We start from the raw sequence: 14,777 nt of genomic DNA, 5'->3' as shown, positions 1-14,777 counted from the left end.
ATGAAAATCCTATTATGTTTCTGGCTGCACTTTTCCCCTCACCTCCTTCTCTATGCACTCCCTATCCGTGGCCCCACAAAGTCCCAGGACCTCCTGGTCAACCTCCTCCTTGCCCTGGCTAAAATGGCCATCTATGCAACGAGGGAGAGGAGGTTGGCCAATGGAGACTCTGGTGACTGTGGGGCTTGTTTCCTATCCTTAGTCCGTTCACGTATTCGGGCGGAGTTCCTCTGGGCAGCGTCCACTGGCTCCCTTGACGCCTTCGAGGAGCAATGGGCGCTGTCCGGGATTCTCTGCTCGGAATCCCCATCAGGCTCCCTTCTTATGACCCTCTGCCTGCACTCCTGTCCCTGTTCTTTTATTAGTTGGCCCCTGGAACCGGTTGGGTTCTGAGGGCCTGTAAATCCTCCCCTTAGGCTAGAGGGAATGATCTGTTAGCAATGTGCGGGCTTCTGCCTGCACAGTCGCCAGAAACCCAATAGGTACAACATCTAAGAGCTGCCTGCTGCTCGGGCCTACCTTGACCAGCTCCTGCATGAGGGTGAGCCCCGCTCATGCTCCACCCGGGCCCTCTGAACCTTTTCATTGGGCCTCTGCCCCGTGGAGCCAACCGGCTCCCCCCCATCCCTTCTCCGCAAGCCGGCTGCACAATCTGCAGCCGGTCCACTTCCAAACTGCGCCAAGGAAACATCTCTACATGCTCGTGCTCCACACCCTTCACTTCCTCACCCTCATGTCCCACCTCGACACAAAGTGGCTGGACCTCCTGCCACCTCTAGAGGGTGAGGAGCCCCGATGGGCCAGCCTATACTCTACCCTGGTCCTGAGACCCGCCGGAGCAGTGGGTGCTGTCCGGGGTTCTCTGCTTGGTGTCCCCATCAGGGTCCCTTCTTTTGACCCTTTGACCACACTCCTGTCCCTGTTATTTCATTAGTAGCCCCCTGAAATCAGTCAGGTTTCAGGTCCTGTAGATCCTCCCCTTAAGCTGGGGGGGGGGATCCTTTAGCAGTCCCAGAACCCAATAGGTACATCATCTAAGATGTTTAGTGTATCCCTCTCTCCCCGGCATCCTTCTTGTTATTCCTGTGATGCTACTGTAATTTTCCACTTCCCTTCCAACATTTATCCCTCTGTTAAGGTCACCAGGTTTTATACTTACCTATGTATTTTTGTCAACTGACGCCTTTGAATTAAGTTAAAATCTTCCTTACTAGATTGGTCAGGTAGACCCAATCTCTTCCCAGCAGCCCCCCTTCCCAGAAGAGCATCCCATAGTTGAAGAAGCCAAAGCCCTCATGTTGACACCATCTGTGCAGCCATAAATTCATTGTCAGAAGGCATGTGGCCCTGCCTGGATCTTTAGCCTAAACTGGGAGAATGGTCGAGAACACCACCTGCTTCCTCAACTCCTTCATTCCCCACTCTGGTGCTAATGATGATGTGATTTCTGGTTAATCAGTGGTCCTGGGTTGGTTTTGCCATTCAAATCCAAGAGTTTGCTAATGGGAGTAAAGTGCCACAAATCCTAAGAGTCCAGCACTGAACTATTATGTTGATGCATTCAGGCACCTAATTTTAGCACCATAAAACTTCGTTGCCTGATCCTGGAACTGCAGCCTGCCCTGGGTCCCTCACACAGAAAAGGGATGGCTGGGCAAATTATGGTTTACACTCACCATTACTACATTTACCTTTCCAGCTAAAGAATAGTAAGTAACAGGATTGTATTGTTACTTGGGCCCTTTTCTATATCTTTACAAACAATAGGCAATAGGCCATTGTACTCTTTGTGTCTTTTTTTGCATAATGGAATCCCATTGTAATTCCAGTAAAAAATTCTATGTGAGTATTGTCACATCAGTGATGTCTCAGCAATAAACAAGTTTCTTGTGCATTTGGGATCTCAGAAGACATGGTGGTGAGTCTATGCTACTGTGAGCTTGCATTTTTTTTGACAATTATATTAATTTTTCCATTTAAAGTTATTCTCATTTTTTTTTTTAAAGATTTTGTTACCAGGAAAGAAAGAAAAAACTCCACCAAGCTACGGAACAGCAAATACATCTATGTTAAAACACAACCACCTAAAATAAAATTCCCTAGAATTGCATAAATATTACTTCCTTTAAAATGCTCTGTGAACAATCTAAACAATGACGCCCTCTTCCAGTGTTACAAACTTAGCACAGGGTTGGAACCTATTGCAGTAGAGTCACCCAGTGGTAAAAGAGCATCTCCTATTGGCTCCACTCAGCTGCAGGTGAATCACTCACAGCTTTATCAGATTTCTACTCTGTATAAAGTCCACCAACTAGGCTGAATTGTAAAGGAGTTTGTTGTTTGTTTGCCTTTTAAATTCCGAATCACCTGACACTGGCAAGGGAGTTTGAAAGCTGCATGAATGTGCTTGAAATCAGGACCTGGGGGGGATGAGATACATTTTTATTCTCTGTAAGAATGTTTAGTTTTTCTTTCACATGGGTTAAATACATTAAAATAAAACAAATAAGGCTGGGCTTTTCCAAGGGGGATAAGGGTGTTAGATGCCCAGCTCCTATTGAATTTCTGTTGGAATTAGCTGCCTAACTTGCTTTGACAATCCCAACCTAAGTGTCCCCCTGTTTCTATGTGCAGAGGAAAACAAAAGAGGAATCCCTTTTTCTGAATCCCAGAGCAGCCCCTCCAGGGGTAACCTGAGGAGATCAGGATCCATGGATGGGGCATGGGCAGGCCAGAGAGACAGAAAGTGGGGAGTGGCCATTTGCTATTGGAGTGCCCTCTCCACACCTTGCCCCCATGGTATCCTTGCGTACACTCATAGTGATTGTATTGTTTCACCCACTGCTCCTGGAGAGCCCTCTAAGTTTAGGGGCAGTGGTGATCAGAAGAGCATTTGCTTCCTCGGATGTGGCCTGGAAGAACTGGGCCTCTCTATGGATGGCCCTGGCCTATATGGATTATTATTTATACTGCAGCTAAAAGTGTGCTAAGTGGTTTGGATTTCAGGAGGTGTGCAGATTTCAGGGGCCAGAGCTGTTTCTGTTTCAGGATCGGCTGAGAGAGCAAGCCTTACCCTTGCCACTGCAGCCCGGGGTACATTCCATGATGCCAAACTCTATTTCCTCTCCCCTATGCAAGAAGCAGCAGGAGAGAGAGAGAGAGAACACTGAGACTCAGTTGGCCCTTTGCCTCCTTATTGGCTTTTGTCTCGTTTGTGTGTGTCAAGGACATGTTCTTTGATGGGGGCCTTTTTTTCTCTCTTGTTTAATGAAGTTTGAATGCTGAATAGTTAATATAGAAAAAGGCAAGTAAATACGGTGCAATGCTGGTCACTGCAAAACTCATGATTCACAGGCTTGTGGATTATTACAATCCAGCTACTGCCTTCCTGTAATCCAAACTCTGAGACAGAAAAGCCATTAGCCTTTATAGTCTAGTGGATGAGCTGAGGTCAGATCAATGTATATAATCAGAATAATATAGCCAAACTAATGAGGTATTTAACATTTTAAGTGACTATAGGAGTAATAATTTCAATCCAAACTCAGCGCAAACATCCTTAAAAACTATTCTTGTTTTATCAGCATTTAATGATATAATAAATATTTTATATCAATGTTCCATTATGAATATATGAAAATCATTAGCTAAGTGCTGAATCCTGCCTTTTTGAAGAGGACATGCAAATCCATGAAAAACTGGGATTACTGATAAATCTGAGCATTGTCAGGGCTGCAAATGTTGTCCCCTCACCTGGGTGTTTTAGTGTTTCAGCTGCTGCAGATATGGATGTAGATGGGCTCCTTCCCTGTGCTCTGTTGCCCATCCCAATTCAGTATAATTAGTGATCTCTCTGTCATATACTCTTAGGAATCTCCCCTAGTCTTTTTGCACATATACCTTCTTGGCTCACTTGATCCCCAACTTGGTTCACTTCAACAACAGGAAATAGCATGATCTCAAGCCCAAGTAGGTTTTTGTGAGAAGACGAGGATTCTGCTGGATAAGTTGCAATTTATTACAATTCACAATATGGGTTGTGAATCTCATGTATCTCCTATCTCCTTAAGCAAATTTTCTTTTTCAGAGTTGTTCCCAGGAAGTGAGATTCCAAAGAAAGCAGCAAGAGCTGCAGAATATGAACAACACGAGGCAGGGACCACTTATAATTGTCTTAATGTCAGTAACCAAATGGTTAGGCTGGAATGAGTTCAGAATCTGACTGTGGATCCTTTATTGTTTCTGTAGGGATCCATGCACACCCTTGGTGTATGCATAGAATCCAAGTGACAAAATAACAAAAATAAATAATATTGCTAGCAGGGCAGTGGAGTGCAAGGCATGCTGAGGATGGCCCATGCCATATCTTACAGTTTGGTGTGAAATACTTTATATCCCGAGCCACAAAATGCTGCAGCCTCCTCTTACATATTGTATAGTTTGTACTGAAAGGTAGGCTGCTCTACATTTAAAAGTTTTACTGGCATAGGCGTACCAGTCCAGGGGAGTGATTTTTTCCCTATTGCTAACTGACACAGCTATGCTAGCATAAGCCTTAGGGCAGACACAGTTATACTGGCAAAAAAGTGCTTTTGCTGTACATCTTACTCTGTTTGGGGAACTGGTTTAAGCAGTCTGTTGGTGATATAAGCCCACTCTCCCATAGACTAGTTGGCCAGTATAACTATCCTGGTATATCTATAGCAGCAAACCCTTTCAAATGTAGACAAGGCATTCATTACAATGAAGAGCACTTAACACATACCCCTGTTGTGCAGTTTATGTAGTGACAAGACCAGACTTCCTTTTCTGCCATTATATAGCATAAAAATATGGGTCCCAGATGGCTGAATACAGAGGATCTTCACCTCCTACAAACGTAACTTTTATTTTGTATTGTTGTTATATTGACTTACATTTCTTTCACGTTAGTAACTTGTTCCAGGTTTTCTTTTAACACTGTCTTGGATCTCTATCACCGGATATATATAATGGGCACTGAAGATGAAATACATTCATAGCCATAACAACAGAGCACTAAAAATATGTTAAAAGTACCATACTGATTAAATCAAAGCAAATGCTTTCAGTATTTTGTGGCTACAATAAAGAATGCATCTTTAACTGTCAGTACATCTGGTGCACATTCATTGCAAAGAATAACTCTTTATTGGAATATAGTGGAGCAAAAAATGCCCCTTTATTAATTTGATGTACATTAAATATCTTTGCATTTGTTACGTGTATGACAGGTATTTGACAGATAAATTTATACACACTTCCACATTTTATAGATTTATACTGTACATAGTCATCCTACACAGAGCATGCCCTTTCACAGTTAGAGAGACAGCTTTTCTCAGGGGACTTTATACACTTGGTCAAGCATTTTGGCAATCAGCAATCTGACACAGAGGAGCATGCCAGAAAGATGAGTTCACAATTGTACCAGCTGTACTTGGAATGAAAAATCCAGAAACCTGAAAGTGAGAATTTATCAATGCACATACATGCAAGCACATATATACAGGAGTGATAACTGTAACCCACATTACAGGAGATCATACAGAGCAGTAAAAAAAGAAAAAGGGCCATTGCCAAGATCTCAGTACAAAATTGTGGATCTGAAAATGAATGTGAAGAATGGAAATTTAACTTTAAAATCTCAGTACTTTATATACAATATATATATACATTGTCATGTTACAAAACACAGAACACCAGGACATACAGACACACCATGTTTTGTATGTTAAAGACAGTGTGCCAAATTCTGCTCCCAGTTGCCTTGTTTCAATGCCTTTGCTTTTACTTGAGCTCTATTGGGGAAAACTAAGAGCAGAATTTGGCTCAGCATAAAGAAAGCACATAGTTTTTTTTGTGTTTGATATTTTTGGGGATTTAGGAGGCACAAACTAGTCACCAAGAATCAGTACCTTGACTATATCAGTAAATTATATTGAAGGCATGGAATTATATTTTCAGCTGGATGGTTATTTTTGTATATACAGGACTGAAATTAACCCAGTGACGTGTGAAGAAAAAATTATCCATTTTTTGTTTGCTTACACGCCTTCAGACGTCAAATATATTTGTGGCCATATACAAGTTACAATTTAATTTATTAGAATTTTAACTCAAGACAGATGATAACATTTTTTAAATATATAAAAGGGCTGGAAAATAAAGTGATCAGTTGATTCATGTGGTTTCTGACCTGGAATGATATTACAATTCACTGTATTGGTTGGAACGCCAGTCACTTGTATGAGGACATCAAAGGTTAAAATTATTAAGTTACAGTCCATACATTGGTAGATTAAACCAATATGTTATAAAGAATTCCTCTCACCCCAGGACTCAGTAAAGAAGTTGCTTCCAATACTGCATAACACAAGATCATGCATTTAACTGTTGTTTTTCTTTTAAGTTAACTTATAAGAAAGCTCAGGTCTTAATACTGTAAACTGCTCCATTGACTTCCATTGACTATACAGGCATAGGGGCTTGCCTGTATAGACCAACTTTCTGGATCAAGGCCTAAATCAGTAGGTATATGTTGCTCTAGTTTTGGGGGATTTTTTTAAACAGAAGTATATTCTTCATGGTCATAGGTGAAGTGTTACAGAAACCAGCCATCACACTGGCTGGGATCCACACAGGGGGAGGGACGAGAGAGCTCTAAGTTTCTTACAAAAACATTGTATTGTTAAATATAACTATTTAAAGTTAATGTTTAACATTCTATTACTTTTTCTTCTAAATTATTTCATTTTAATGTTTGTTCCATAGTTCCAACGATGATGATAAGGTCAGCAACGTTCACTGGAAACCTAAAGACTCATTTTCATTTTTTTAAAGAAAGCCTACAAGAAACTGCAAGCCACAGTGTCCCACAACTGACATTTTTTTTCTTTCCATTAGAATATCCACCATTTACCAATGATGATGTTGTATCAGCATTGCTGCACTGTTGTGTGTTATTACTTAACTAAATGGTTCAGAATGAATTTCACTCTCAAGTAAATCAGGAAATACGCATGATTTCCAACTATGGACAGTGCGGTGTTGTCTGTTTTAATTTCTTTCAAAAAGTCTTAGTTTTCCTGTACCAAACATGCTTTGTTTATTCTTGTGAGCATAGAACACCCTTTTTTTTCTGCTGACTTCTTAATTCTGCAATGCACAGGCACACAAACTGCCCGGAAACACACTGGAAAGAATGAAGTTGTTTGCATCTAGGGAAGAAGCATAATGAGTGTCGGAGTTCTAGAAATAACTCTCTCCACCCTCTTTCCTTGTGTGTGTGCTTCTTCAGACTGGCTTCGCTTGACTAATAGCAGGAATGGTACAATACACTGCTCATTACAGAGCTAGATCTTTGTCAACATTAATGATTAATTGAAAGACATCCTGACAATGGCTCTGTTTCTAGCTGGTCAAAGAATGCTGATAAGAGCAGTGGCAAACAATTTAGCCATAAGAACGTTATTAGAACAGCGGCAGCTATGTCTGCAGGAACAATGAAAAACACACAGTACAGAAAGAAGACAGACATAGTCCCATATATTACACAGAAGTTAATATGTTGAGATCCATATGGAACATTATTCAGAACATACTTTGCTTCCAAAAAGAAAAAAAATCCAAGGATTTATATTTGATTTTGAATATTCTAGTATGCTGAGTCACTGGAACATGTGTGACATACTTCTATATGGTTTGTTGCTTCATTGTTTGGCACAGCATGGTGAGGAAAGGATGCAGCTAAATCAAAACTTACTCCTAAAACAATTACAGGAGTTCTCTTTCAGTGACATCAAATGAAGGGCAAATTAAGAAAGCACTTGGCACCACAGCAATTTTATGGATGATTAAGTAAAGAATTTTGCACAAGGAAGTAAGTAGTGTATTTCGTATTCAAAGCATAATGCAGCAAATGGCAATCAATGGCACTGAGAATGAAATTGCATTTTAAAAACAACATTCCAAATTAAGTTTTATAATGTATAAAAGTCTTACACTTGTCATACACACACACACAGAGGAATGCCTGTGTGTGTGTGTGCATTTTCACCAAAACCGTACAGTACATCTCCTTTACAATAAACAATACTCACATACTGCATTATATCACGGCAGTGATTAGAAGTCAAAGGAAATTTACTGCAGAAAAAACCTAGGACCTGAACCATAGGCCTCTAGCCTACTAGTTTTGTTTTATTCTATTTCAAAATCTCTCACTTTCTCTCTCCCCTCTCCCCCATCCTTTTTTCTTTATTGAGCAAATGTGGTCCTGTTGAGAATGAGAAACTGATCCTGCCACATTGCTTCAGCTGGAGATAGACCTGAATTTACCAGGTAGATAGTTGGATGCCAGATAAGTATAATGGGAGTGAATTTGAAAGTGTGTGCAGTGATGGGCAGAGAAAAGCATTAGATGGCAGTTCTAGCTGGAGACACCCGTGAAATGGGAGCAGGGCTACAGAACACAGATCCATGCGAGCACCTGGCAGAGTGGTTTGCTCTCAGCAGTTTATGTGAAGTGATGTACAGTGTCCATTCATGGCATTGCAGTTTAGGGTTGCACTGCAGGGGCTCATGGTTCAGATCTAGGGATCCTGGATGCCCAGGCTATGGGAGGTGGCCAACCTTAGAAGTAAAAAGATGTGGGGATCTTTAGGATCCAAGAAGAAAGTAGCAGAGCTGATTGGTCATGGAGAGACCAAGGGAAACTGCAGTCCCCAAAGTTGATCCTCCCTTTCATTACTAGACTGATGTCATGGGTTATAGCCTGCAGCTCAGATGAAAGGAGGAACTGAAAGCTGGAGTACCTGACAAGATGCATAGTTCAGCTACTCCCACATGCCCGCTAGGATGTCGGTCCTACTAAATGTATATCAATGGAGAAGGTGAGTGGGAGGGACAGTTCTATTTTGTGTTGAGTTACTCTTCTCCAGTGACCATCGTGGCAAAGCAATCCCTTTCCCCTCCTGAGATACCAGACTGTCCACGGGGGTATGGTGAGGAGAAAGTAGCATGTACTAGAGCATTCCACTAAAGAGAAGATCATTAAAGCCCCAATCCTAGAAAGCAATTGAATTTGTGATTTGTCTCACAAATCTACTCAGCCTTGAAAATCAGGGAGGCATGACAGGCTCCCCAAAGTCACATTTTTGGTGCACTAAGAGGAGTCTCAGCGCAGCAGATAATTTCACCCTAATTTATACAAATTTAGGTGAAAAAAGACTGCAGACAAACTCTACTTCCTTGTAATTTATTTTATTTGGGTTGGATGCAGCCCTGCACAAGCTGGTAAATGTGGAAATAACACTAGTGTAAAACTGGTGTACCCAAGAGAAGAATCAACCAAGCACACTGAATCTTAGTTCTGTGCCGTGTTTATTGAACCTCTGGATCAAAAAGAAGTCCTGAAGTGGTCTGGAGTCCTCTCCAGTAATTTTAAGATTCTAGAGCAGGGTTAAATGTTGAAAGAGCCTCCTAAATCCAAGAAAAGAAATGGAGGAAAACAGATCACTATAGGAAAAATAAAGAATAAAAAACAGTGACAAGCCCATACATGTTTTCCATAACCTGGTTAAACTGCACCCCCCCCCCCCATACGTGCACGCACCACGCTTGAAAGTTTTCAGAAAGATCAATTGGGCCATGTAGCAGATGCCAGCAGGATGATGTCAACCTGAGGACTATAATTTAATCACTCTGTTCTACAGAGCTTGAGAAGATCTACTACAAACGAATGCTTTCTAATTAGTTTGTGATTCTGCTTTTGTGTTACAAACTCACATGTCTGACATGTTTGCCATATCATGGCAAAAATCCAGATTTGTATTTATCTGCATGTTAAAGTATCTTTTTTGATACTGTTTGCAGTATTGTGGTAGCCATGTTAGTCCCAGGATATTAGAGAGATCAGATGGGTGAGATAATATCTTTTATTGGACCATCTTCTGTTGGTGAGAAAGACAAGCTTTCAGATTTCAGGACCTGAAGATGATCTCTCTAGATCTCAAAAATTTGTCTCTTTCACCCACAGAAGATGAGCCAATAAAAGATATTACCTCACCCGCCTGGTCTCTCTTCATGCTGTGTTTCCTGAACTGATAGTAAAGGATCTTATTAACAAGAGCTGACATTTGACAGTGAGTTTGGTGAACAGGAAGGCAGGAAATGCTGAGGAAAAGAAGTCAATCTGACTTGTTTTCTTCTGGAATTTGACTGCTGAGCATTTTTCCCCCACATTCTAGAGGAAGTGGAGCAGCTCTGCTTCACTTCCTGTATATGTGACCCACTGAGTGTACAGTATTGAGGATTCACTTTTAACCTTGTGTTTGAACTGTAGTTCTATTTCCAGCCAAATATAAAAAAATAAAGTGTGTCAGACAAGTTATGCTAACATAACGCTGCCTTGGTTGGATAAGGGAGCTATGATAGGATGTATGTAACTGTCCCTGGCTGAATGAAGAAGTGTTTTAAAATCCTTCACTGGGGAAAGAGCTAAAGCCTAGACAATAGAGACTGCCTGAGCTGTCAGGCCTGGAGAAAGGAGCTGACAGCTATGGCTCCATTAGGCTACTGGAAAGTGGAGCTGACAGATGTGTCTCAATAGCATGGCCGGCAGCTATATAAAAGTGAGGTTTTCAGGGGTGCCAAGAAAGGAAAAGGGTGAGGCTTCTGGGAAAAAAAGAATGAAACTTCCTCCCAAATGGAGCTGAGCTTCGTGACAGTACCAGGATGCTTTCCTTGATCTTCATTCGCCACATCTAAAGGGATAAGTGGAGCTTCTGACAAGAGGATCTTTATTCCTTGATTATGTGTGTTAGGCCACCTGGACATTAAATGAACTTTCAGAGACTATCTACTTCCCATGATGGGGACAACTTGAACGGCTGTTTTGCTTTAGCTTGTTTTCCATCCTGGGTTAAAGAAGTGTTGACCTCAAACCCAAAGGTTGGAGCACTGGCTTATTACTGGAGGATATAAGGAAATTAAAGGCAACTGAGAGGAATAAGTGAGGGAATTTAGAAGAGGATCTATGGAAAGCAAGCTAATTTGGAATCAGTAGAATGGTAGGATCAGGAAGAAGAAAGGAAAAAAGTGAGACGGGAGACTTGATAGATGTAATAGCCTGTTTGGAAATCTTGGGAACAACAGGGAGCAGGAGGCTGGGCAAGAGGAGGACAGCTGGGCTGGAGCTATCAGGCAAGGAGCTCTGGCATCTTTTCTTCTGTGATTAAAGGCTGCATGATTGTCCTCAGTGAAGGCACTGACTAGAACCAGGCACTGTGAAGGCAGGCTTCCCTGCATATCTCTGCCAGCCTACTTCAATCCCACCCTGCAGGAACCATGCACTAGGACCATTCTAGTCCTGCCCTCTCTTTCTATAGTTATAAATCTCTGACTACCTGGAGCAAGCATTAGCACTGGGTTGAACCCTCTTCATTTCAAAGCAGAAAAAAGGCTAGAACTTGCATCTTCCTCCACAAAGAACAAGGGCCCCCAACATTTGAACTGAAAGAGAAACTCTGTTACCTCACAGCAGGATAAGGACTATGACACGCAGATAAGTAGTTATGATTTCATCCATTAGCGGGCTCTGGTACATTAACCTAAGCCAGTTTGGTTTGTTCTCTCTAATATGTACACACACAGTATATGGCATTCTCCTATGAAGTTGCATGTGATTTATCTTCTTCAATGAAGTAGAGTAACATCTGGATCTAAGCCTCCGAAGGTCAAATACTGGTGCTCCAAGCAGCTGTACTACCAAGCCCCTGATTGTATGTACACAGCTGCAATTATATTCTCTGCTCTTGCCCTCACAGCATAACATGTTGGGAAGATGGAGGAGGGAAGGCTTGCACTTATTTTCTCTTTGTTCCTCTCCCCTTCTATTCTTCCTTTTCTTTTCCCCCCTTCCTCCTTCTCTCCCTTTTTTCCCCACCTCCACCTCACTTTAAGTGTGTGCAGGGGAAGGATCTTATAACATTCATTGGTAGCCTGGAGCTGCACCCAGGCACTCAGGTATTTTCTTTTTCTGTAGGCCAGTTTATACCACATGCCCTATCCCAATCACACTATGTGCTCTAATGCTGTTGGCTACACTGTATCTAGGCTGAGTCATAGACTGAGGTGGCTATAAGCAAGAAATCTAAGATGTAGCCTAGATTTAGCAAATTCACCAGCATTGTTGTGGATAACGGTGAAATAGTGGTGAGGATTTAATAGTAAATGAGCACGTTTTTAAACATAATGAGATTTTAGTATGTTAGCCCTGAATTGGAGCCCTCAGTAACTGTTCCTCACTTTCCTATGTCCCCTTTCCTCCACACTGGTCATAGCCCTACACATAATGAATTTCATAATTCTTTAACATACAGAACTGAACACAACATATCACTTTAAATAGACAGCATGTGGCACAAAAATGTTATTTACCACTGGTTGTTGATCATCACTCTAAATCTGTACAGAGGCTTCAGATTTCGAAACAAGATGAGCAATAAGTACAAGGCAGTCATCTGACTAAGGGGTGACTCAAGGGAGTGCCCTGAAAAATGAGCGAGCGAGACGCACACAATGGCCAGAATTAGATACTTTCCTAATTACAGGAAACGGCTTTTCACTATTGCTAAGGCTGTGACATATAGATAAAATCCACGCGACTCAAAGCTAAGGCTAACATTGTCTTTTTTTTTTTTTTTTTTTTGAGGTGTGCAGGGATGGGAGGACTAGGAAGTGTTAAATGATGACATATTGTTAAGATTAATATTTGCAAATTTATGCCAATTGTATAAACTGATATACTAAGAAATGTTACTTTTTTTTTTTTTTTTTAAGTTTTGCAGTTGTAGGTAAATGATTTAGTTCCGGAGATTGTGATCATGTTAAATAGAGGCTGAAGATAACATGTAGGAGGCACTCTAATATAAAATATTTTTTCTAAATATTGTTATATCATCAAGGGAGTGAAAGTTAGTAGGTTAAATAGCAAAAGCACTTTTCTTAAAGCTGTTTACTTTTCATATAGGCATTGGGCTTTATTCTGCCTTCACTCACACTAATTTTACATTAGTGAACGATTGACTAGAGTAGAACTACTCATGGTTTACACCGAGATAAGTTCAGACAAAGCCCTTGTTTTCTAAAATGCTCAGAAATTTCCAGACATCCAAGTGTTGGTATCTCTAAATACACTCTGGAGGATCAGAAAGCAGTGAAAGTGCTGCTTTGCCTATTCTCTTACTCCCCTCACTCATTATGAGCTTTCCTGGCCTCTGTAAGAGGAGTTGTTTCTCCTCAGCACAGACAGGTTTACTATTATGATTGCAATTGTTAATCTTTAACCACGATTGAATCTACATAAGATGGTTTCCTCTGAAAGAGGCATTGCCACTGCCAAAGCCTGTTGTGCCCTTTTCTAAGAAAGCAGGAAGTCCCTACTGCTTAAATATAGTCACACAACGTTAATATTCTCAGTGCGGATGCAGAATATGCAGTTTCCTGTTTAATGCTGCATGCATTGATCTGTGTAAGATTGACATTTACTGCACCAATACTGTTAAATAATTGACTTCCATGTCTGTATCACTGTGGAAGCTAATGGTGTCATGGCAAAAATCTAGAACCTATTTTTTAATGTCCAAGATGTGACCATTCGCTTGCATTTTAAACACCTAGCTACGAGCGTGGTTTTCTCTTCCTGAATATGTCTTTGAAAATGTTTCAAGAGGTAGCTTTGCAATTTGAAAGATAAAAAGTATTAAACAGCAAAAGTATGCAAAAGAAGGTGAAACTTTAAAACTTTCTTATGGAAGTTTCTAAACCTCTGTCACAGAAAAATATCTCATTTTGAGTTAGATTTCTGCTATCTGATCACCATTCTAAGAACTGAAAATCTGAAGCCTTTGCACCATTCAGTTAGGGGAGTTGACACTTGAAAGGAGAGGGAAATAAATCATAAATGGCTTTTTTCCAGTTTTACATCAACACCTGGGTTCTTGTGTCAGGAAGTCGAAGTCCCACCAGACCTCCACACACGAGAACAGTTGAAGCTAGAAGAATGGGGATTGCTTTGGTGATGCCAACAAGGGAACCAAATATTAAGTTTCCAAGTACAGCTGCTGCTTTGCATAGTGCATTCAAAAAGCCAAAGCCTGTTGCCCTAAAAGAAAAAAAAAAGAACAACATTAAATATGCTTGAAAAATTAAAGCCTTTGGGACGGATCCTCAGCTGGGGTAAATCAGAGTAGCCCCATTGACTTCAGTGGAGCCATCTCAATTTACACTAGCTGAGGATCTGGCCTTTTGATTGCATAGTGTGCCAACAAAACAAGGGGACGATCATCTTTGTATGGGGAACAGAAAGTTTTAATTTCCTCCAGCTGGCACACCTGATCAAACAGTTGGTGGAAATGCTGATGAGATCTCATCCTCATATAATAATGAACATTAAGACTTTGGACATGAACCGAATGGGGGCTTGAAAAATGGGTGTACATACATGCTACACTGCAAAGAAAACCCCACAGCCCCGAGTCTCAGTGCCCAGGTCAACTGACTCAGGCTCATGGGGTTGGGATGTGTGGGGCTATAAAATTGCAGCGTAGACATTCAGGCTTAGCTCTGAAAGCTTGCAAGCAGGGAGGGCCTTGAAGTACAGGCTCCAGCCCCAGCCTAAACACCTACACTGCTATTTTCAGCCCTGCAGCCCAAGCCCCATGAGTCTGAGTCAATTGACCCAGGCTCTGAAATTT

The 14,777-nt window shown here is 41.3% G+C and overlaps 1 protein-coding gene across 2 annotated transcripts in view; it reads right to left on the bottom strand.

Annotated features, from left to right (window-relative positions):
* Nucleotides 1-4,877: 4,877 nt before the first annotated feature.
* SV2C (synaptic vesicle glycoprotein 2C) overlaps nt 4,878-14,777 on the bottom strand; it is a 209,254-nt gene continuing 199,354 nt past the window's right edge. For both annotated transcript variants that reach the window (XM_030567289.1, XM_030567290.1), the window contains exon 13: nt 4,878-14,185. In XM_030567289.1, the coding sequence (XP_030423149.1) occupies nt 14,002-14,185 (184 nt within the window). In that variant the 3' untranslated portion in view covers nt 4,878-14,001. The remainder of the gene's footprint in view (nt 14,186-14,777) is intronic.

This window comes from Gopherus evgoodei, chromosome 6 (genome assembly GCF_007399415.2).
Source record: "Gopherus evgoodei ecotype Sinaloan lineage chromosome 6, rGopEvg1_v1.p, whole genome shotgun sequence".
NCBI classification, from domain to species: Eukaryota; Metazoa; Chordata; order Testudines; family Testudinidae; genus Gopherus; species Gopherus evgoodei.
The sequence above is the reverse complement of the archived record's forward strand: the minus strand, read 5'-3'. Positions and strand labels throughout refer to the sequence as shown.